The sequence below is a fragment of the Cornus florida genome, unplaced genomic scaffold (genome assembly GCF_030987335.1).
Source record: "Cornus florida cultivar Cherokee Brave unplaced genomic scaffold, ASM3098733v1 CherokeeBrave_3.0.0_Hap2_Chr08, whole genome shotgun sequence".
Lineage (NCBI taxonomy): Eukaryota > Viridiplantae > Streptophyta > Magnoliopsida > Cornales > Cornaceae > Cornus > Cornus florida.
Genome location: NW_026775578.1, coordinates 23,550,006 through 23,571,160, shown reverse-complemented (window position 1 = coordinate 23,571,160; position 21,155 = coordinate 23,550,006). Strand labels below are relative to the sequence as shown.

At 37.0% G+C, this 21,155-nt stretch overlaps 3 protein-coding genes across 5 annotated transcripts; 2 read left to right on the top strand and 1 right to left on the bottom strand.

Annotated features, from left to right (window-relative positions):
- Window positions 1-1,572: 1,572 nt before the first annotated feature.
- On the top strand, window positions 1,573-8,944 carry LOC132270832 (glycosylinositol phosphorylceramide mannosyl transferase 1). 2 transcript variants are annotated; one of them, XM_059772043.1, is made up of 5 exons: window positions 1,573-2,099; window positions 4,420-4,819; window positions 5,350-5,513; window positions 5,674-5,744; window positions 8,448-8,944. In XM_059772043.1, the coding sequence occupies exons 1-5, from the start codon at window positions 1,861-1,863 to the stop codon at window positions 8,606-8,608; spliced, it is 1,035 nt and encodes a 344-aa protein (XP_059628026.1). In that variant the 5' UTR covers window positions 1,573-1,860; the 3' UTR covers window positions 8,609-8,944. The 2 variants fall into 2 exon arrangements, with proteins under 2 accessions (XP_059628026.1, XP_059628025.1); XM_059772042.1 differs by having other exon boundaries at window positions 1,574-2,099; window positions 5,335-5,513.
- A 1,780-nt stretch (window positions 8,945-10,724) lies between these two features.
- On the top strand, window positions 10,725-12,862 carry LOC132270831 (protein WHAT'S THIS FACTOR 1, chloroplastic). Of its 2 annotated transcripts, none has more exons than XM_059772040.1 (2): window positions 10,725-11,277; window positions 11,352-12,862. In XM_059772040.1, exon 2 carries the CDS (start codon window positions 11,354-11,356, stop codon window positions 12,683-12,685), a length of 1,332 nt encoding a protein of 443 aa, XP_059628023.1. In that variant the 5' UTR covers window positions 10,725-11,277; window positions 11,352-11,353; the 3' UTR covers window positions 12,686-12,862. The 2 variants fall into 2 exon arrangements, with proteins under 2 accessions (XP_059628023.1, XP_059628022.1); XM_059772039.1 differs by having other exon boundaries at window positions 11,337-12,862.
- A 3,535-nt stretch (window positions 12,863-16,397) lies between these two features.
- LOC132270830 (nematode resistance protein-like HSPRO2) lies at window positions 16,398-18,162 on the bottom strand. Its single transcript, XM_059772038.1, has one exon. It carries the CDS (start codon window positions 17,984-17,986, stop codon window positions 16,547-16,549), a length of 1,440 nt encoding a protein of 479 aa, XP_059628021.1. The 5' UTR covers window positions 17,987-18,162; the 3' UTR covers window positions 16,398-16,546.
- Between the last annotated feature and the right edge of the window lie 2,993 nt (window positions 18,163-21,155).

Sequence of the window (21,155 nt, the reverse complement as noted above, 5' to 3'; positions counted from 1 at the left end):
TTGGGTTTGGTTTTAAATCAAGTCTTGGGAGCAGTTACGCAAAGCATTGCATTTCATGGCATTTTGGCACTTATGATTATGACTATTTATGTGATAATAATCTTTTAAATTGAATGATATGGACTGTGATCTTGATAATTCCCTGTATATGATCACGACATTTTTTCCCCGTTACTTGGTTGTTGGTTTAAGGGAGTCCAAAACTGATGTTTTAGGCATTACCTTTTGAGTTGTTGAGGTCACCCCTTATCTTAATATTTTTAGAGAATCGAAGGAAAAAAGGGCGTATGACTTGTATTCACAGATTTAGACGATACTAAAAATCTCTATAATGTTATAAGGCTGTATATACGGCCATAGTGGCCTCGTTTATGTATTTAAATTCATTAAAAATTGTGTAAAAGAAATTTATATATTTTGATTAGTAATGATGTATTGACCTTTGATATGATGGTATTATCTTAGATGACCTCGGGTTCGGGTCGTTACAGTTCTTAAACGGGATCGGGTTATAAACGAGTTGACACAATTAACTCGTTTATAGTTACGTAATCGTGTCGTGTTAGAGTTAAAGGGTTCAACCCGTGTAACTCGTTTATACTTGTTTAATTTAACGTGTCATAACCGTGAATACGATATGTGTAAATTATTACTCATTTCAACATAAACATTGGATACACCTTATGAATTTTACTTAAATATTAATATTTGGGTTAATTGTTTTATATATATATATATATATATATATATATATATATATATATATATATATATATTAGTATTTATTTTTTGATCGAATATTAAATGTCTCGTTTTAGTAAATATATCATTAAACATGTTAACACGAGTAACTCGTTTAATAAATAAATCGGACTAGTGATGTCCTGACACGATTATTAAACGAGTAATGTTTAAATTTACCTATTTAATGCTGTTTAGTATAATATCTTAAACTGACACCAACAAACACAAATTGTAATCCCTACTAAGTAATGAGAATTGTGTTTTGCAAACACGAATTGTTATCCATGTTAAGAGGTCTCCTTTATAAGAAGAGTCACAAATTCTTTTATATTTTAATTCGAATATATTTAATAATTAATTTAACTTTTTACGTGTCTCAAAAAATTATTCATCCAATACTCAAATAGAGAGGACTAGTGACTTTTTCATCTCAGAAACATTACTCCATTTTTAACTCTCTCGCTAATTTTTTTATTAAATAGTATCAAATTTGAATTTATGTAAACCGATTCTCTTTTTCTAGGTTTTTTTTTCGATAATCTCAACATATTTTTGTTGAAAACTGTATGAATTTTCGACTACTCATGTCATGTCAAGGTAACGTAGCGTGGAACCAGAACTAATTTAAAAATTCAACCGTCCCTAGTTTTGAGTCACAAAAGTCATTCGGATTGGGTCCCACCAATGATGAAGCACTGGTCCACATCCAATATCCAAAACCAGAAATTCAAAAGATATTACATCAACATCGACGATGATGGTCATCTGGAACCATCCAACGGTCCAAACAAACTCAAAGATGCTCACCACCTATCATGCTTCAGACACTCGATTTTCCCATGCACCACCCTCTCTCTCTCTCTCTCCATCTCTCTCTCTATATTCGGACGTTTTTGCATCGACGGCAACGAGGCGACGAGGACAGAGATTGATGACGTCAGCACTCCAGCATAACTCCAACTAAGCATCACAGCCGTCTATCACACTCCCAAATCTTCCATCACACGGTAGAGAATCTTTGCTACTCTAAAACACCGCCCAAAACGACTGGCGACGACTGGGGGAGAGAAGCAGAACGACGGCGGCGACTGAGTTGACTCGAACTTGAGTCGCGCTATGGGGAATTCGGATCGGTGGGCGACACAGAAGGCCGAGCCGACGAGGTGGAGCTTGCTCGGCCGTCGGATGGCCCAGAGGTTCCGGCAGCTTGCGATCTCGGCCGTTGGATCAGTGAAGATAAAGCTGCTGCTCTTCTGCTGCATAGTCTTCACTGTGTTCGTGGTCGCGAGCATTCCGGCGTCGTTTATGGGATGGAAACATCAGACTACGTCGTTTGATCGGCTCTCTGTTCCCAGGTTTCTTCAACTAAAATTCATCATATCTGATACGTGATTACTGATTAGTTTAGTTAATCTCTCTAGGTTTATTGTAGTGAACTTGCTTTAATTGACTTATTGGTTCTTAAACGCTAGATTTAAGGGATATATGTGTTTAGTGCACTTTCAATGGCGTAATTCTCTCTCTATACACGCACAGATCAGGTTGTTTCCTTTTACTTTTCCCCTTCTCTGATACGCAATTCGTTTGAATCTATTTGGCAAAAATTTGAAGTTAATTGAATTTTAAATTTTGAGTAATTGACGTTATGAAACAGAAACTTTTATTTTTGGTTAAAAATCATTTTGGGTATCAATTGAGATTTCAAATATATTCGTAGTTATTGTCGTAATTGATGCTTAATGAAGTGGAAGTGGAATTTGGTCTACGGAGATATTAAGATGGTTTCCATTTCAAGTGTTGATTCATGATGGGATTTGTGTAGCATGCCCCCAAAATATAGGGAAAATGTTGTTGCATAACGTTTTTGGGCAAACTGCCCTGCAAAATCCTGAATAAAAGAAGCAAGGTAGATTTATCACACATGGGTCAAGTTGAATCAAACCTCTTTAAGTAGTAAGTAAAAAAAGACTTTTGACAGTTAAAACGGCAAGAGCAGTCAATTAATTTTCATATTCAACTAAAGTTTAGATGCTTCGATTTGTTCCCAATTCAGGGAAAAAAAAATGCTCCCAAGTCAGAGGAAAAAGATTATAGAATCGACAATGGCCGGTGATACTAGGTAGGATTATACATGTCAAATTTTGTTTTAAGTCCAAGTTGTGGATTTATAATTTTAGTTGTGAAAGTGGTTACTGCCTTCCTCACTTTCAACACCATTAATATTTTTGTCATTATGGGCATGCCCCTTCCACCGCTACCACCCCTGCCAACCGTGCCTTCCTCTACTACTGACCTTCTCACCCTGTTGCTACCTTAAAGTCATTAGTTGTTACAGAGTTATTGTTACATATATTCATTACCAACTCCAACTCCATCACCGGCACAAGCCCAGACTTGTTTTCCATTGTTGTTATCACTGCCATCACTACTACTGCCTCCACAGAGCCTCTAGTTTTATGTACTTGTCCCGAACACCTCCACCATAATCACTTATGTCGTCTCTGTTGCCTTACCTCTGTACAACTCCATTATCACCTCCGTTCTTCCAAGTCCCATCACTTGTTATTGCTCTCCATTTCTGCATTAGCAATCCGTGCTAAAACCACTGCTGACAAGCCTCTAGCAGTACTATTGCTTCCAAATTGTTTTCTTCATCATTGCTGATGGTAGTTACCAGTATCATTAAATTTGTCGTAGTGCCAGTAAAACAATTTTGGAGGTATGACATCCAGTGTTCACTGTACAGAGTAGGTTATTCATGCCGAATACGTAGTTAACTATACTAATAGATGGTGGAGAAATATATTTATTGTTTGCTGTAACAGTCCCAAATGTTTTAATCTTTGTTTGTCACTAGAAAGCTACCTCATAGATCTAGTTAAAACTAAGCAAAAACTATGATTTCTCGATGATGGTTTCTTTGGAGGAAACAGGGGGTGTGGGGCACTATGTCCCAGCTGTTCCTGAACTATCTGAAACAGTATAAGGAGTGACGATGCCAGTTTTATTGGCGAAATTCCTTATTTGGCAGGGAATATGATAATCTCCATGACCTTGCTTTACGCCATGAAACAAGAATTGCATGTTTGTGGTCCCAGCTGGTGGCAGTCAGCACTTTTTGTATTGGTAGGCACTTAGTTTTTTTATTTTAATGTAAAGAAATAATCTTCCTTAATATCATTTCATCGTACAAATTGTTCTTTTTTTTTACTACAGATTCTTAAATTTTACATTTGTTGTTTTTGTTTCTGTTGCTAACTGAAGCTTTGATTTACTCTAGAACATTGTGCACTTCCCTTACTGTTGAATGCATTTCATGTCTGAAAGTTCATTTGTACTGTTCTATATTATTAAATTTGAGATATGCGTGGTAATTCCTGAATCTCAACGTTTCCTTTTGTTTTAGTGCAACTTGTGTCGAAGACTAAAGCAAAAGTCATTCCCTTTTCATGTATTAATAATTTATCTGCGTGGCCACAATTTTTGTTAGTCATGTCATTTTTTTAGTGTGCCTTCTCAAAATTTGAACTTATAACTGCATGTTTATGTGTTAGAGAGCAAACTTTCAAATTTTAGAACTAATTAATCAGATCTATCTGTAGCTGAGGCAAGTGTTGATCGAACATTTAAAATCATTCTTCTCACTCCTACATGCTGGCTTTATATTTTTTACAGGAAGGGATATACTATACTGATTAACACATGGAAGAGAAATGATCTTTTGAAACAGTCTATTTCTCACTATATCTCATGTCCTGGGCTTGATTCCATACATATCGTCTGGAGTGAACCCGATCCTCCATCAAGTTCTCTTGTCAAATATCTACTAAACCACATTACACAGTCAAGTTCTAAGCATGGTCGGCAAGTTGAATTGAAAATTGATATAAACAAGGAAGATAGTCTGAACAATAGATTCAAAGAGATTAAGGATTTGAAGACGGATGCCATCTTTTCAATTGATGATGATGTTATATTTCCTTGCTCTTCAGTAGAATTTGCTTTCAATGTTTGGCGAAGTGCACCAGATACAATGGTGGGATATGTGCCCCGTATCCATTGGGTTGATGAATCGGTATGTGTTAGTTATGTTATTTCTAATTGTTCCTGTGGTTACTATTATTCTTTGTACTGATAAATCACCAATCTGTAGAGATCATACCTTCTGAAGTCTGCATCAATATATATTTTGTGTGCTTCAGCATCAGGGGTGGTTTACCTAAATCATGTAGAATCCTAGCTAGAGCTTAATTTAATCTTGTAGGATGGCACATCAATTTAATTGTTTTAACTGAGATAGAATGGTCTTAGGCTTAATTGTGATATATGGTCCTTCTTGTGAGTGGGTAACTACACCAGTGTGCCTACCATTCTTTTTCTTTCCACATGCTTCACTTAATGTGTTTTTTAGTCAAACAACTCCCAAGATCACTGGGGGTTGTAAGCCTTGGCCTTCCACGAGAATCAAAGTGAAGTGCAAAGTGGTTGTTTGCGATATACTGTTGGTAGCATGCATTTTCTGTAGCTTTTTCATTTGAGTTGGATCTGCATGGAGAAAATTTAATTTGTCAGACTTGTCTTCTTAACCAGGAAGTTTCCATGCAGAAAGCTGATAAGGATCACTATATTTATGGAGGATGGTGGTCTGTTTGGTGGATGGGTACATACAGTATGGTGCTCTCTAAGGCAGCATTTTTCCATAAAAAGTATCTGAGTTTGTATACAAATGAGATGCCAGCATCCATCAGAGATTATGTAACAAAGAACAGGTTCTTTTTGTGTGTGAATAATTATTTTTCTACTATTTATCCATTTTGAAAATTTTCTTTTATTATTTTATCTCTCTATCATTTTGTATAATGGCATATTTTGCTAACATAATGGCATATTTTGCTAACATTTTCCCTAAATCTTGGGATGAACTACCAGGAACTGTGAAGATATTGCTATGTCTTTCCTTGTTGCAAATGCAACTGGTGCTCCCCCAATTTGGGTGAAAGGTAAATGATATTACCCAAACCAATCAATTTATGATTTATTTTATATTATTTTAGTCCCAAATTCTCATTGAGATGTCTACTGGTGTTTTATCACATGCAATACACTGGAATGAATTGTTAAAATGAAATTGGAATAAAAATTAATTAGCTGAATTAAATCATACCAGACAACTTTCACTCATTTTATCTTCACACAGTATTGTCTTTAGCTTCTCCTCAGTGCATTTAACCAGTGTTTTATAATTTTATATCTTCTTATCTTTCAAATTAGTCCATCATAATGTCCTAGTTTCACCCAAGCTTCATCCCGGTCATGGATAGATCACCCAGGTTTGGGTCCATAAGTAGTGACAATTGCCCTATGAAGACTTGCTTTCGCTACGGCTCTGGTGGGTTCCCTTAACCAAGCCACTGCCTATGAGTCGCTGGCTCATTCTTCAACAGGCATGCGGTCAGAGCCCCGGGCTTCTCCCACTGCTTGGGAGCTTACAGTTTCATCACTTTTGGCATTGGTCAAAGGGACATGGTGTTTCTTACTTTCTTGATTATTGAACGTGCATACAATAAAGGACAGATCTTAGCTTTACTGAAATAATACAGTTACATTTTCTTAGTCCTGCTTATTCCACATCTTTTTGATGGTTCATCTTCCAAAGGTTTTACTTATCCCCCTTAAGCAGCTTGCATTGTTAGGAAACAACAACATTGAACCTCTTGAGACGTATTAACATTAAATTTTATCTGTAAACAAACCTCGGTGCTACCCTCTGACGCTAGTCCAATGTTATTGGGAATTCATGTCCTTTCAGGTGTTATTAGCTACAATAAAAATGCTTTATATCATAGTGTATCATAGGATTGAATTTAGATCTCTTCAGCATAATCAGTGACCAAAAAGCTATGATCTAGATGCAGACGAAATGTTTCTTTCCTGGGTAATATCAGATATAATACTGTTTTGAGTCTTTAACCAAGAGAAAGAAAAGAAAGAACACTAGCATATGTTTTGATAAAGTATGGTACTGCAATAATACTTTATTTTCTGGTTGTTCTCCTTGTTATTATGAGTGGTGGATGTGCTACTAAAGGTAATTAGACAATTATTCAAAGCACGCAGTGCAAAATTTAGAGCAACATATTTGCAAGTTTTGAAAAGGAATTCTATGTATGAAGACTTGTAACCTCTAAAGTCATTCATGAAGTATTACATCAGAAGTACTTTTGAAATATTTATAAATTCCAATTATGTATTAATATGAAGTACAAGTAGGAGAAATAGGAAGTTTGAAAGAGCAAAGAAGTATCATTGCATTTTAAAAAAGGATTAAGCATGAAAATTTAATCTAATCTCTAGCAGAATATTGAAATGGCTATTCCAAAATGGCTTCTGCTAGACTGAGAGTTGTTTCATATCATCTTCTTTATCTTCTTCCCAATATGTATTTTTAAAATTAATTTATATTTTCATTACAAAATGTCCTCTAACTGCTTCCAACTCTATGCTCTGCATCGATATTTTTCACCAGGAGAAAGTCCCCCTGCAAACACCTACTTCATTCCATCATACTGTTTATATCCAAATCCCAAAGGTTTATAAGGTTTATATATGTTTAAATATGTATGTAATACTCCATGGTGCCAAATGAATTTGGATTTTAGGGTGGGTTCTAGACAAAATAGAGGGAGGAGATGAGAGCACACTTGAAGAAAAATGACAGGGACTTGAAACTTGATGTGCTTGGTGTTTTTCTTCTTGGAATACAAATTCAGAGTGGTGACACGAACAGGAAACTCTGTAGAGAGACAAAGTTAAGCAATCTCTTGGTCTCTATATTTGTTGCATGGCATTGTTTTATAGGCCAGGTGAGGGGCTGTTTAGTATGGAAACCCCAAAAACGAATATCTAAATGATTTGATTTTCGAAAACAAGTGAAATTTGTCTCTATTTGTCTGGAAATAATTTTGATTTTAAATTTGAATTGCTGGACTTTTTCATAAATGGCTTAGCCTTGAGATTTTGACACGCGTTTCCCATGAGACATGACTCATTGGTTGAACTTTAAACATTTGATTTGTGGCTTGATCTGAGATACTTTGACCATTTGACCAATCATATGGGTGATTTTATTGTCTCAAAATTTTAGTGTCTGACAGTTATAAATTGAATCAAACTCATGACCTGGTCCCATATTTTCAAACTTACTTCGGAACTAATGACACTGCTTAAAGAAATATCCTACTTTGTATGGGATGGTACTGTAATGCTACACAAAACTAATTGCCATGAATTGGGCTTATCACTTGTGGAAATTTGCCACAGCTTTGAATTGGCTGGTGGAGATCGATAGAGAATTAGGATATCCAGTCCGTGGATAGTGTTAAATGCAAATCTGGATGCCCAAGTGAGGCAAGATGCTGTTGCTTTTTAGTTTTTGATTTTAGGTTGCTCCTCTGGGAGAGAGTTGAGTTGTGGCAAAGTGTTGGAACAAACCACGAAGCCTTTGCCTTATCAATTATGTTCCGCATTCTGATTTTTGTTTCTCTTATTCCGTTTCTGTCAAATAATGATTCCCACATTCTGAGAAAGATTTCAGTATCTATATGTTTTCATCCCTACACTATCTTAAAATCTGGATAGCTTGTATATGTACGCCATCAATATCATTTAATTATATAAGATATTTTGTTGGTGTGCCAATGCAGGCAAGATAAACGAGATTGGTTCAACCGGAATCAGTAGCTTGGGAGGTCACACCGAAAAAAGGTCTGAATGCGTTAATAGATTTGTGGCAGAGTATGGGCGAATGCCCTTGGTTTCGACTTCCGTGAAGGCTGTTGACAGCCGCAACATCTGGTTTTGGTGATGCTAGTGTTTCTTGTACCTATAGGCTCCTGATTTCCTCCTCATTTTGTTCCATTAATTCCCTACTTTTGTAATACTCCTTTCATGTTACTACCAATTATATGTCACTGGGGATAGAAGCTGAGTTAGTGTAGTCAATTAGTTTTGAGCCATATATATTAACACGCAACTTGATGGAGGATCCAGGAAGCGATTGTATTGATGTATTCTTGTCATTTTCTTTTTGAGGGTTCCTTATACTTCCTTTATAGTTTAACCCTCCAAATTAAAAGTTGGAGAATGAATATATTTCCTTGTAGATGTTGTTGTAATGGTATAATTAAGCCTTCATTTCTCATTCGGATCTTGAATACTAAAGGTGTCTGGACTTGTGTGTTTCAGCAGTGCAATATCGAATGTATATGGTTCCCATTTTTCACATACAAGGAGCAGAAGCAGAAGCCTAAGGGTCAGTTTGGTGCAATGGAAAAGGGAGGAAAGGGAAGGGAAGGTTATGGAGGGGGATTAAAAATTTGTGTTTGACAAAAATTGTTGGAATGAAAGGAAAGGGAAGGGAAGGGAAGGGAAGGGTTTGGAGGGTTAACACAAGCTTCAACGGTAAATTTCTTAACATCCCAAAAATGGGAGGAAATGAAAGGAAAGGGAAGAAGAGGTTTGGTGTGTGATTTTTGATGCCAAATTTGCCCTTGATTATATGTGAATTTAGTTTGCAAAACAAGAATTACAGATTAGTTGATTTAGCAGTTGCAGAGAGATAGGGGGGCAAGCTTGAGAGTTGAGAGAAAGAGGGTCAGTGGCTGAAGCTTGCGGACGGCGAACCTGAATTGGAACAGCGGGCGATGGAAACTGAAAAATTGATATGGGTTTTTATTTTTTGAACAATATGAAATTGAGTTTTGATATTTTGAACAATATGAAATTGAGTTTTGATATTTTGAACAATTTGAAATGATGCCAATATGGGTTTTGAACTTTTGATTCTTGCAGACAAATAAATAAACTGAAATATATGAGTTTTGAATTTCTAATTCTTGTAGTCGTTTGCAGTTACAGAGAGAGAGAGAGGGGGTAAGTTCAGAGTTGAGAACGAGAATAAAGATGGAGGTTGAAATGATTTGCCCTATTTTTTTTTTTTTTCATTTTCTGGTGGTGGCCGATCCATGGCCTTTTATATAGGAGACAAATATATATATATATATATATATATATATATATATATATAAATTTATATTTTAAAATATAAAAGGGCATAATAGTAAATTTATTAAAATAATTCTTCTTCATATTCTTTCATTTCTTTTTCCGAATATGATTATTATCCTTTCTTTTCTTTTTCATTCAATAATCAACCAAACACGATAGGAAATTAAAATTATCATTCTCTTTTCTTTCCGTCATAACTAATGTTATCCTTTCCCTTCAAATTCACCGTACCAAACATAGCTTAAGGTGATTACTTTTATGCAATATTTGGGATCACTTCCAATCCCAAATTCAAGCTGCCCATTCGATACTTCCGATAATTTGAATTCTGAACCAACATTTAATGTAAAATAAAGAAGGGTGGGGGAGTAGCTTTAGTTGAAATCCCACCTATTTTGATTTTTTATTTTTTACTTCCTCCTCCCCACCTCTTGAAACCCTATTTAGGATTTTTTTGGTTTTTTCCTTTTTATTATTATTATCATATCTTTTTTCTTTGCCCAAAATTACTAACAGAAAGTTAGATGAGTCTTGAAATAGAATGCGTAGGCTAATCGAAACTCCATGGTATAGGTGAGCTCAATGCAATTAGCTAAATCAAAAGGGCAAAAAAAAGTGTTAGACTTGACTTGCTTAATTACCTCAATAAATATTTTGTTTTACTAATCAAAAAGGCCAAACTTTTTTTTTTTTGGGGTTTTTGACGGAAATTAATAGTGAATAGTTTGGTTAGACATAAAATATTATTTATAAATAATAATGTAATTGTCTAACACAATGTTAGTATTTATTAAGTGGAATAAAACGTGACCAAACTAAGGCGACTTATTACTCACTGTAGGAAACATGGGAATTACACAGGTGATTTGCGCCCTAAATTAATATAGTAAGAAGTTAGTAATCGAAAATATTTAGCCATGGGCTTCTTCTTCGAAATTTCCCTTTGACGAAATTATTAACGACTTGCATTCCCAATCTTGCTCGCGTAGTCCCTAAAAATAAAATTGATGGGTTTATCAGAGAATAAATTCTCCTACAAAACCGATGTCGCATAATTTCATTCCCTCTCTGGAGTCTGAATCCTCCAGAATTTGCTCAGTATTTTCATCTCAGGAAGCTTGAGAAAGAAGTTGATCACCCAGCTCGTCCTCCATTGAAGCTGATAAGGCGAACACCTCCCGAGTTTCTGCTTTAGACCTCTTCACACTTGCTGTGTAGGAAAAACCCTTATCAGGGCTCTTGAAGCGTAGATTTGCGAGCTGTTTGCTTCGTGCGAGCCGTTAGAGAGATAATCGAAATGGGTTTGCTCTGAAGATTTGGAAAATTAGGGTTTTGATGGCTCCACTGTTGCCCTTCAGTGGCGGAAACAAGAGAGAGTGTGACACTAACACCTTTCGCTTAAGCCTTTTCACAAGCAGCTGATAGGTGTTGGTTAGAACCGAGAAAGATACAGACATACAGTGACAGGTGAGTAAGCTTTTGAGTTTTTTTTTGAATTATCAGTCTTTCATAAATCTATCTCTCAGTTCTGTTGTGCGTAGTGATGCTCAACCGAGTCTTCAGAAGCGTAATCTTTTATGGTGAATCACGTAGAGCTTGCGCCAACGTGTTGTCGTATTTGGCGTTTCAATGTCGAGAAATGACAACCAGTAAACGAGTCCAAGACCGGAGCAAGAAGAAGAGGGTCCACGATCTCGAAATTGCCACAGAGAAGTGGAAGATAGCCTCAAAAGTGTTGTTTTTTATGGAGGTTCTTAAGCAAGAAAAAGAGCAAATCATGCCCATAAGGTCACTGGATCAGTATAGGCGGCAAATCAGTTTGCCAAAGCCACACAAGATATCAGATTTCCTCCGAAAATCGCCAAAACTGTTTGAATTGTACAAGGACCGTAAGGGGGTGTTGTGGTGTGGACTGACGGAGGCCGCTGAAGAGTTGGTGCAGGAGGAAGAGAGGATCATTGAGGAGTACGAAGAGAAAGCAGCCGAGCACGTTACCAGGATGCTAATGATGTCTGTTGATGGGCGTCTTGCATTGGACAAGATTGCACATTTTAGAAGAGACTTTGGGTTGCCAATTGATTTTAGGACTAATTGGGTGCATAAGTATCCCCAACACTTTAGGTTGGTTAAATCAGAGGATGATATTAAATATTTGGAACTTGTTTCTAGGAATCCTGTTTGGGCTATCACAGAATTGGAAAAGAAGGCTATGGTTGGAACTGATTCTGTTGATCATACACCTGGGTTGCTTTCGCTCCCTTTCCCGATGAAATTTCCTCCAGATTACAAGAAGGTTTATAGATATGGTGGAAAGATTGATCATTTTCAGAAAATGTCATATTTGTCTCCATATGCAGATGCACGGGGGCTCAAAGCCGGTTCAAAAGAATTTGATAAGAGGGCCATTGCAGTAATGCATGAGCTGCTTAACTTTACTATTGAGAAGAGGTTGGTAACTGATCACCTAACACATTTCCGAAGGGAGTTTATGATGCCGCAGAAGCTCATGAGGCTTCTGTTGAAGCATTTTGGCATTTTCTATGTTTCTGAAAGGGGAAAGAGATTTAGTGTGTTCTTGACCGAAGCCTATGAAGGTTCAGAGTTGATTGAGAAAAGTGAATTGGTCCTTTGGAAAGAAAAAGTTCAAAGTCTTATTGGTTATAGAGGAAGGAAGAAGAAAATTGAAACTTTTGATGACTTACCAGACATAGAGGACAAGGATTTATTTGAGAGCGATTCTGATTATGATAATGTTTGTGTGGAATCTGAGCAGGAGGAGACCATGAGTGGATTAGAGGATGATTCACTATCAGACAATTCTGAGATGGAGATTGAAGAGGTTTGCAGAGCATACAAGGATACTGATACATCATGAGGTCATATATCATTTTTTATATAATTTTATAGTCTTTGCTTCTTTCCTTGGAAAGATGGTGTTCTTGTTTATGGTTTTAACGTTTTAATGAACCCCATCCGATTTTCAGCATGTGAACACATTTTTCTAGTTTTTTGTAACCTTCCGCCGATAGTTAATGAATAAATTTTGGATGTATGATATAAATATAGAAATTTAACATGAGATGTAGCTAATAATGTAAAATGCATAGATTTAAGGGCAACTACCAGTAAAACACAACCAGGGAACAAATTGATTGCATAAATTTGGAGGCTAACTATAAGTATACATAATAGAACTAGTCACAAATCTGATTGTGGATCCTTAGTCCTTATAAGAAGAGAGGGAAGTTTGCAAGGACTGGTTGCAATTTAGAAAAACGAATGGGGGGCATGTTGAAGAACTTCATGGATTCTGGACAATCGGACATTTTTTTCTCTCAGATGCAGCTACTTTTAAGCATTGAATCAAGTAGAAGATCTCTTGGTTTTGCTCTACTTATGAACAAAAAAATATAAAGAAAAAGAAAAAGCTTTGTCTTGGCTCTGCTGTATGCACGATGAACTCTATTATGCAATTAAATTTGAACTAAACTACTGCAATTTATAGATAGTTTAAATGATCAGTTGTTGTGGTCTGACATAACTGGTTGGTACTCACTGAAAGAGCCTCTTAAAGGACTTGGCCCTTACCACTCCTTTATTTTTTTGTTAGGTAAATACTCCTACACACACCCTAAAATGACCTCCATGCACTAATGACCCAGTGGTAGCAAAGTATAAATTCTATCTAACCTTTGAAGTTTGAACAAAAGATTTTCTTTGAAAGTCCAACAATGACTGTTAAAGTACTTAATGTTGTTGTCACTAAAATACTCATGAAAAAATGCCTTCCCTAAATGCACTAGCTTGTTATCAAGATGGCGGTTAAAGAGAAATGAACTTCTTTCACAACAACATCTGATGTACTAACCCAACGTGCACACAACACTCAGTTCAGTTCAGAAAACATGTCATTTACAACAAAAACAAGTTCACTCTTCAAATTTTGTAATTGTAAAACTAATGATATACAACAATCATCCATTATTAGCTTCTCTCCCTTGGACTTCCCCTCCTACAATAATGGAGACCTTCCCATAAGCCTGATGGGGAACGGGGTGTGATTCGCACACATGAGCTGCACGTGTTCCAACATTACTTTTGGAGAAGAGGGAAAGAGAAATAAAATTGGGAATTTTAGTAATTTAGGGTTTTTATTTATGCTTATTGTTATATTTGATCATGTTTGAATTTTAGGGTTATTTTGGTATTTTTATGTTTTAGGGTTTGCTTAATAATTTGCCTATTTAAAGGCTCCTTTGTAATTTGAGAACTCAATTTTGAGAAATTGAATATTATTGTTGAGTTTGCGAACTCCCTTTGTGTCCTTCTCCCTCCTTGTTCTTGCTGTTCTTAATCCCTCTGCCTCTCTATCCTACCTCCTTCAATCTGATTCTCATCCCCATTCGTCTGTCTTCTCACCTCCTTCGTCTAGCCTCACCTCATCTTCTCATTCTCGTCCCCTGCTTTCTTTCTAGTTACTACTTGTCCTGTGTCAAAGCCACAGATTGTCATCCCTTGAAATGTCAGGACCTACCAAAGTCAAAGTTGATGCATCTTCCATGCCACTGAACATGTCTTTTTCCATTTTAGGTGATTTTGGTAAAGGTTCTGAAAGTATGGGCTTTAGTGTGTTCCAGGAGCAGTATGGCAACTTAGAAATGGAAAGGAATGCCATTCATGTAGAAGAGACAGCCTTGATAAAGGATCCGGATGTAGCGCATGCTAAATGTTTAGAGGGTGTTGGCTTACCTACCTTGCTTTGACATCTAATGAGATGTTATCATATGCCTTCAGTTTATGAATTATTACCTTCCTCATGTAGCTTGTGTTTAAAGTGCCATCAGGCCCAAGGTTGCGGAGCTTATTGTCTTGCTTTCTGATAGTCAATACCTTACTTGGCTTCGTTATTACCATTCTTTCCATGAGTATGGCTAGTACCTGATTTCGCTTTATACCATCTGGATGGAAAGGCTTGTAAAGGATTGATTAAGGGAATTTTCTGTGATAAAGTCTCAAATCTATGGAGAACTGTGGGCCTCCTTATTTCTTTAGCGTATTGTCTGTTCATGTATCGAGAAGCCGGTTCACGGATACAATTGTCGTCTGGATTAGTACTACCAGAAGCTAGCTGTATCAAGCAATGAGAACTTAGGCTTCTATTCCTAAACTTCATGCACATAAACTTACAGAAAAGCAGCAGTAGAAGAGATTTATTTTCATTTTGCAGAGTCATCAGTTGGACTGTTAACTTTCGTTTTGCATAATCAGCAGCTGATAAGGATTTGTTAAGTTGTTGAGTTACATATTTATCTATGGCACTCTATTGGTTAGAGCAAACATCATCTATTTGATCTTCTGTCTTGTCAACTTATTTATAATAGGTTAATCTATTAAGTAGATTGCTTGGGCCATTTTAGCTGAATGATTTAGTTTCTTACTGATATTTCACTTGCATGGGTACTTGCTTGTGTGGTCGCGTGCGCGTATCAGTATATGTTATATGTTCACAATGTTTGCAAACGATTGGCTAGTAGAGTAATGTTTTAGCAGTTTGTAAATCTAGTTCAAGAAAATTTCTTCGTGTTTTACCAATCAGAGGCTAGAATGGGTTGCAATATCTACCATGGCAGTTGGTGGCAGCTAATGTTATGAAGATTCCTTGATGAATGCAAGCCTCCTTTGCAGCTGCAATAGTTGTAATGCAAGAAGCTTCTTTCTAGTCATTTCTGGGCCACTATCCTCGTCTCTCAGCTGCTGCTTCGGCCATGGTTTCAAGCCCTTCTACGAAGCAGAAGAGTGTCTTTCCCTTACCAGTTACCATTCTTTATGACATATAAAGGGGGCATATTCCCCATGTCTAGCATCAATGCCGAGAACTTATTTACATAATCACGAATGGTGATGGCGTGTTGTAGGTGTCTAGAGACTCCAAACTGATGCTTGCAAAATACTCAATCTTCTCTGGACCCTGTGCGTCGTCGTCAACTGCAACTTTGCATCCCCTGGTAGGTAGGTACATGGCGGCCATCAAGACCTTACAACTCCCACTCTCAATGGAAGCCTGTTCAGAAATCTATAGGACTTTGAATAATTCCCCATATTTTGTACTTTTGACCGTCGTGGTTCATCGTAACATCTGATACGTAACTTATCGTCCGATATCGTTAAACATCTTGGTACCCGTTAAACTTCTTCAGGAATTGGTTGATTTACACCGATACGCAACGTATGGTCCGATATCGTTAAACATCTTGGTACCCGTTAAACTTCTTCAGGAATTGATTGATTTACACCGATATTCGTCTAACTCCATTAAGATCGTTATAATGAGACCTATTATCACAATTGTAAACCGTGCTTTTGACATGGATGTCAATAGGTTGAATAAGTCATTTTGAAAAAAAAAAAAAATAGGCGTGGAATGTATTTCTTTTGAAATTTCTTTCCACGTGGTCAAGGACGTAACTCGAGAAAAAGAATAAATCTGTAATTTGAGATGGGTGCATATGTTTCTTATTCAATCCTTTAAAATAGGTTCATTCAACTTTAAAGGACATCCAAACATGCAATTACTGATTTCAATGATGTGTGAAAAAGAATAACTTATATATAAGAATGATGTGAAAATTTTACAAAGATCTAAAATACAAATAACTGAGTATACAAAATTCAAAGTATAAAAAAATAAAATGAGTTTTTGACTTTCCAAGTCCCATGTTGCCAACCAAACAGCGAGTCACACACCGAGTCTACCTTCTTCTTTGTCGACTCGTTTCTCTGGACTGCGACTTCCATGTCTGTGACTCCAGTAGTCTCCCAGAAATGTCTTCGCAGCATCCAAACTCGGAAAATATGTCGGCTCCAGAAAGATCTGAGACAACGAATCGCTCGAATCGACGGCCAGAAATGCTCGATTGCCTTTCGCCTCCAAACTCCCCATCACAATCACAAGCAATTGCTTATACGAGTAGAAGAACTTCTTCAAAGCCGATTCAATCGCCTGTAACGCCTGAAGCAAATCGATCTTCTCGTAATCTCTCTTTTCCCGGTACAGCTTCATCGCAGCTTCTTGAATTCTCGGCCCTCCTTTGGGATCTACCTCCACATTCAAGATGTTCGGAACTTTGTGTTTCAGATCCTTGGATTGTTTCGTTATGTCGATGAGTGCTCGAGATCGGAAGCAAAATGCTTCCGACTCGGTTGATGCTTTGATCGAGAGCTGGTTCTTCAATCGGAGAAAATCATCTGGATCCATAAGCAAATGGAGATCTTCAATTTCGGCAAGAAATTTCCATGTCCTCTCGAGGATCCATGAATCAGTTGAAGCTTTTTCGAATTCTTTGCTGTCGATTCTCTCTCTAATTCGTCTCAGAAGCTGTTGCGATACGTAGATCCACGACTCTAAGATCTGGTGCGTAGTGTAAAGAGTTTGATTCTCGTGATTTTCGAGATTCATTGGGGGTTTCTTCAGAATATGAAGCTCGGTCGGTTTGCAGACGAGATCGTAATCGAGGCATGGTTTTCCGGCGAGGTTCGGTTCGCCGAGACCGAGTGTGTACGGACACTTCGTCATCTCGCACTCGATAGAGTACAGGATCTTCTGTGCAACGTCCTCCGACTTCTGCCACGTGGCCAGCCGAGGCAGCAAGCTGGCCTCGCTGGTTCGGCTCACCACCGTCGTCTCTCCGTGGAGCTTCCACACCTCGGCGGAGCTTCCTTCGCGCGCCAACACGCCTCCCGACGAGGTCAGATCAACGATCGGCGCCGTCCCACGTGCCTCCCCGTCGTCTTCGTTCTCGCAGAGGAGAGCTATGAGCTGAACCTGACTCGTCGCGAGCGACTCGAGCCTCCTCTTCCACTCCCTCCGGTTCGCGTACGGTCTCGGATCGGACAACACCGTCGAAACGAACCGGAACGTAATCTCCAAAGCTTGCAAAGCTGGTTTGATAAGGGACCCATTTTTCCAATTAGGGAACTCTTTAGAGCTCCATAGAAGCTTCAGCTCCGGGAGACGAATGTAGTTCTCGTAAGCCGAGCATGCTGACTCAGACGCCGGCGACAATTCACCGGCGCGAAACGGAGGTGGCACCAAAATATTGAGTTTATTTGTAAATTTGGGTGATTTGTTGGTCATATCGGAAGATAACATCTTTGTTTTCCAATCTAAATCGACCATATTGCGAGTGATATATATAAAAGGTGTGTATGGATGATGAATTTTGAAATGAAGAGAGACAGAGAGAGATATATATATAGATATATGGGAGAAGGGTATGGGTTAGGAACAGAAGAAACGCGTGTGAAATGGAGAACGAGGAATTTCAAAGCGGGGGCGGTGGGAGGAATTAATTATTTTTAATTTATTTCTTTTGTTTTTTTGTTATTTTAATAATACTCCGTAAAGAGCATGAAGGTTATCCATATACGAATATACCTAACACAGTTGGTGTGACTTTTTTTTTCACGAAAATGCCCTTGGATAAGCATGGACTTTTAGTCGTAGCACGTTCTGTTTTTTCTTTTTAGGAATGTGGTTTTATTTTTCAATTAAAGTCTGCCAAGGACCACCCACGTAAACTGCAAGTCTGCAACACTTTTTATTGGACGTTCTTGTCAAACATCAAATAAGAATGTTCCACGTGTTTGGTAGAGCCAATAATGAGAGAAATTATTATGTGATTTAGATTTCGTGAATCTAACAAGCAAAATACGTTTAATTGGTTGAGCTTACATGTCAAAGTTATGATGAGTTAAAATCAAAATTTCTCTCATAATAAATAAGATATCAATAAATTAGTTATTCACTTTATATATTAAAAATTATTTTTTTTATGGGACCAATTGTCTAATCTTAATCTTAAAATTATTAAGATGTCTTTTTAAGTTTAAATGTGCATATTATATATATTTTGATATTTTTAAAATTTAAAACGATAGTTATAAAAATATAATTTTATTTTATTTTGATTTTTCAAATGAGATAAATTAATATGAGACATTCTTAAGGAAATGAGTATTATAACTTAAATGAAAAGCTAAATGAAATTTCCATTATATTTTTGAGGGTGAAATGATAATTGACCGGACCATTTATAAGCATGTACTCAATAATTTGTCAATGGATGTGTTGGCTGGTTATATACTTACAATTTTATTTATTTATTTATTTTGATATATATTTAGGAACATTAGTTCCTAGGATGCCTCCGAGGAGACTAAGGATTGGTCTCATTCGTTGAAAGGGTTCCAGCTGACCCGATTTGGACGCGTGCCTGATGATGTACGGTATTACAGTTATGCCATTGTCGGTTTGAGTGGGGACTAATGCGCTCGTGCCTAAAAACTAGCGAAAATAAGTGGGGAGAACTGGATAGAGGAGACTCCTAATATGTCTGTATCTGAAACATTCTCAAGAAGCTATATGAATCAAGCTTTATTTGACATTATTTTATGTGACAAAAAAAAAAATTTGTTTAATTCAATAAGATAGATTTTAATTTTTTTTTTTATTTCTTTTACATATATGGTACTACTACATAAGGTAAAACTTGAGTCTTACTCCAATAATACACCAGCTCTTCAAAATATATCATCTTTAATCCAAGAACAATATTAGAATTGACCACATGGGACTCTGACATTGTGAGAGGGAAGGTGTGAACTTGATCACTCTCTCACATGGCCATAGTCATATGTTATCATCATTATTTTTTTTTAGCCGTAGTCACATGTTATTTGAAAAAATCCATTCTTACTTCAATGTCAAATATAAATTATACAACAACCATTAAGAGCCAACAAACTGAAATTGATGCAGAAATGCTAACATTGTTCACATTATTGTGATTGCCACTCTTATTAGTCTTGTGATGGTACCCGGCTGTTGGCTGTATTATGCAGGATTTGAATCATTTCTAATGGATCGGTAGGATTTGTTCTATTTAGTTTGGGTTGTATCTTATTAAAAAGTTAAAATATTTAGTAAATATTTTAATTTTATATTTCAAATTGGACAGAACATGATATACTATTTACAAGAGGGGCATGTAGTTCTCGACATGATTTGTCGTATTATCCGATATGCGACGTATCAACCGATACACGATCCCTTTTTAAGTCCAATATACGATTTGTATATCGGTTACATCGCGGCACTGTCTATCAAGACGGCTGACAAGACTTGAACGAGGGCAGTTGATAATTAACCAAGATATGAGGGGCATTTTCCTTCAGCCATTCAAAACTTGGGACTCAGTTCAGTTGCTTGTAGATAAGTCTAATTCTCTCTCTTCTTTGGTTCTAGAAAATTCCATCCCCCTCACCGCGTTTACCGCTTCAATTTCGCCCATCGCCACCGATTCATTCGTCCACGTGTCAACAACCCATATCTTCTTTAAAGCCAGTGGGGGGGGGGCGGGGTGTCATCCAACTAAGCAATTACCTTTTGTTGGCCATCCAATCACGCGGCTAAGCATGTGGCTTGTTATCTCAAGCAAAGGCACTGACTGTGGACGGAGTTGGACACGTGGCGTTCCGATCACGTGCACCACCACTCCGCCTGTCGGATATGGTTGGACATATTTTTATTGGCTTGGCGGTGCCAGGTAGACCTCTCTGATGCTGCCACGTGGCGGTTACAGTTGGGAGGTAAGAAAGCAAAGTGGTGGTGTTTGGCTTACACGTCTGGATAGATGGATGGATAGATACAGAGGAGGAGCTGATGATTTGCGTGTATTGCAGCCCAATTATTAAATGCTTACTGTTTTTTTATGCACACCAACATTAACTACTACATCTATCCAATACTCTTGTTTTGAGTAAGATAGAGATAATAAGATTTGTTAATGTATTAAATTGAAGTATTTTTTTGCTAAGAAGTTTTGGATTTAATTTAAATTTAAAAAGACAATTAATTTGGCACTCTGTTGTTTGTCAAATGATTCATATTTAAGTATTATGTGTCCAAGTCAACCGATTTGAATTTAACATTGTTTCAAGAGGAACCGGTTACAAATTTTTTATATAAGTAGGTAAAAATCATAAAATATATATTTAAAAAATGGATTGAAATTACTTCTTTTATATAAACAGTTAAATTTATTTACAGTTATAGAATAAAAGATAAGACGGGTGGCTACGTAGATAAAAATAATAAATTTTTTTTATGTACATTTATACACATATTAAATACACTTATATATTATTATATAAAATTAAGTGGTGATCTAGTTGGGTGGGACGAATGTGACGCTGGTTTGACTTAGAAGACAGTAAATATGAGCTGCACCTATCCCCTAGGAAGGAAGCATGTTTTGGAGCGTCGGCCATGGACCAACTAACGAACT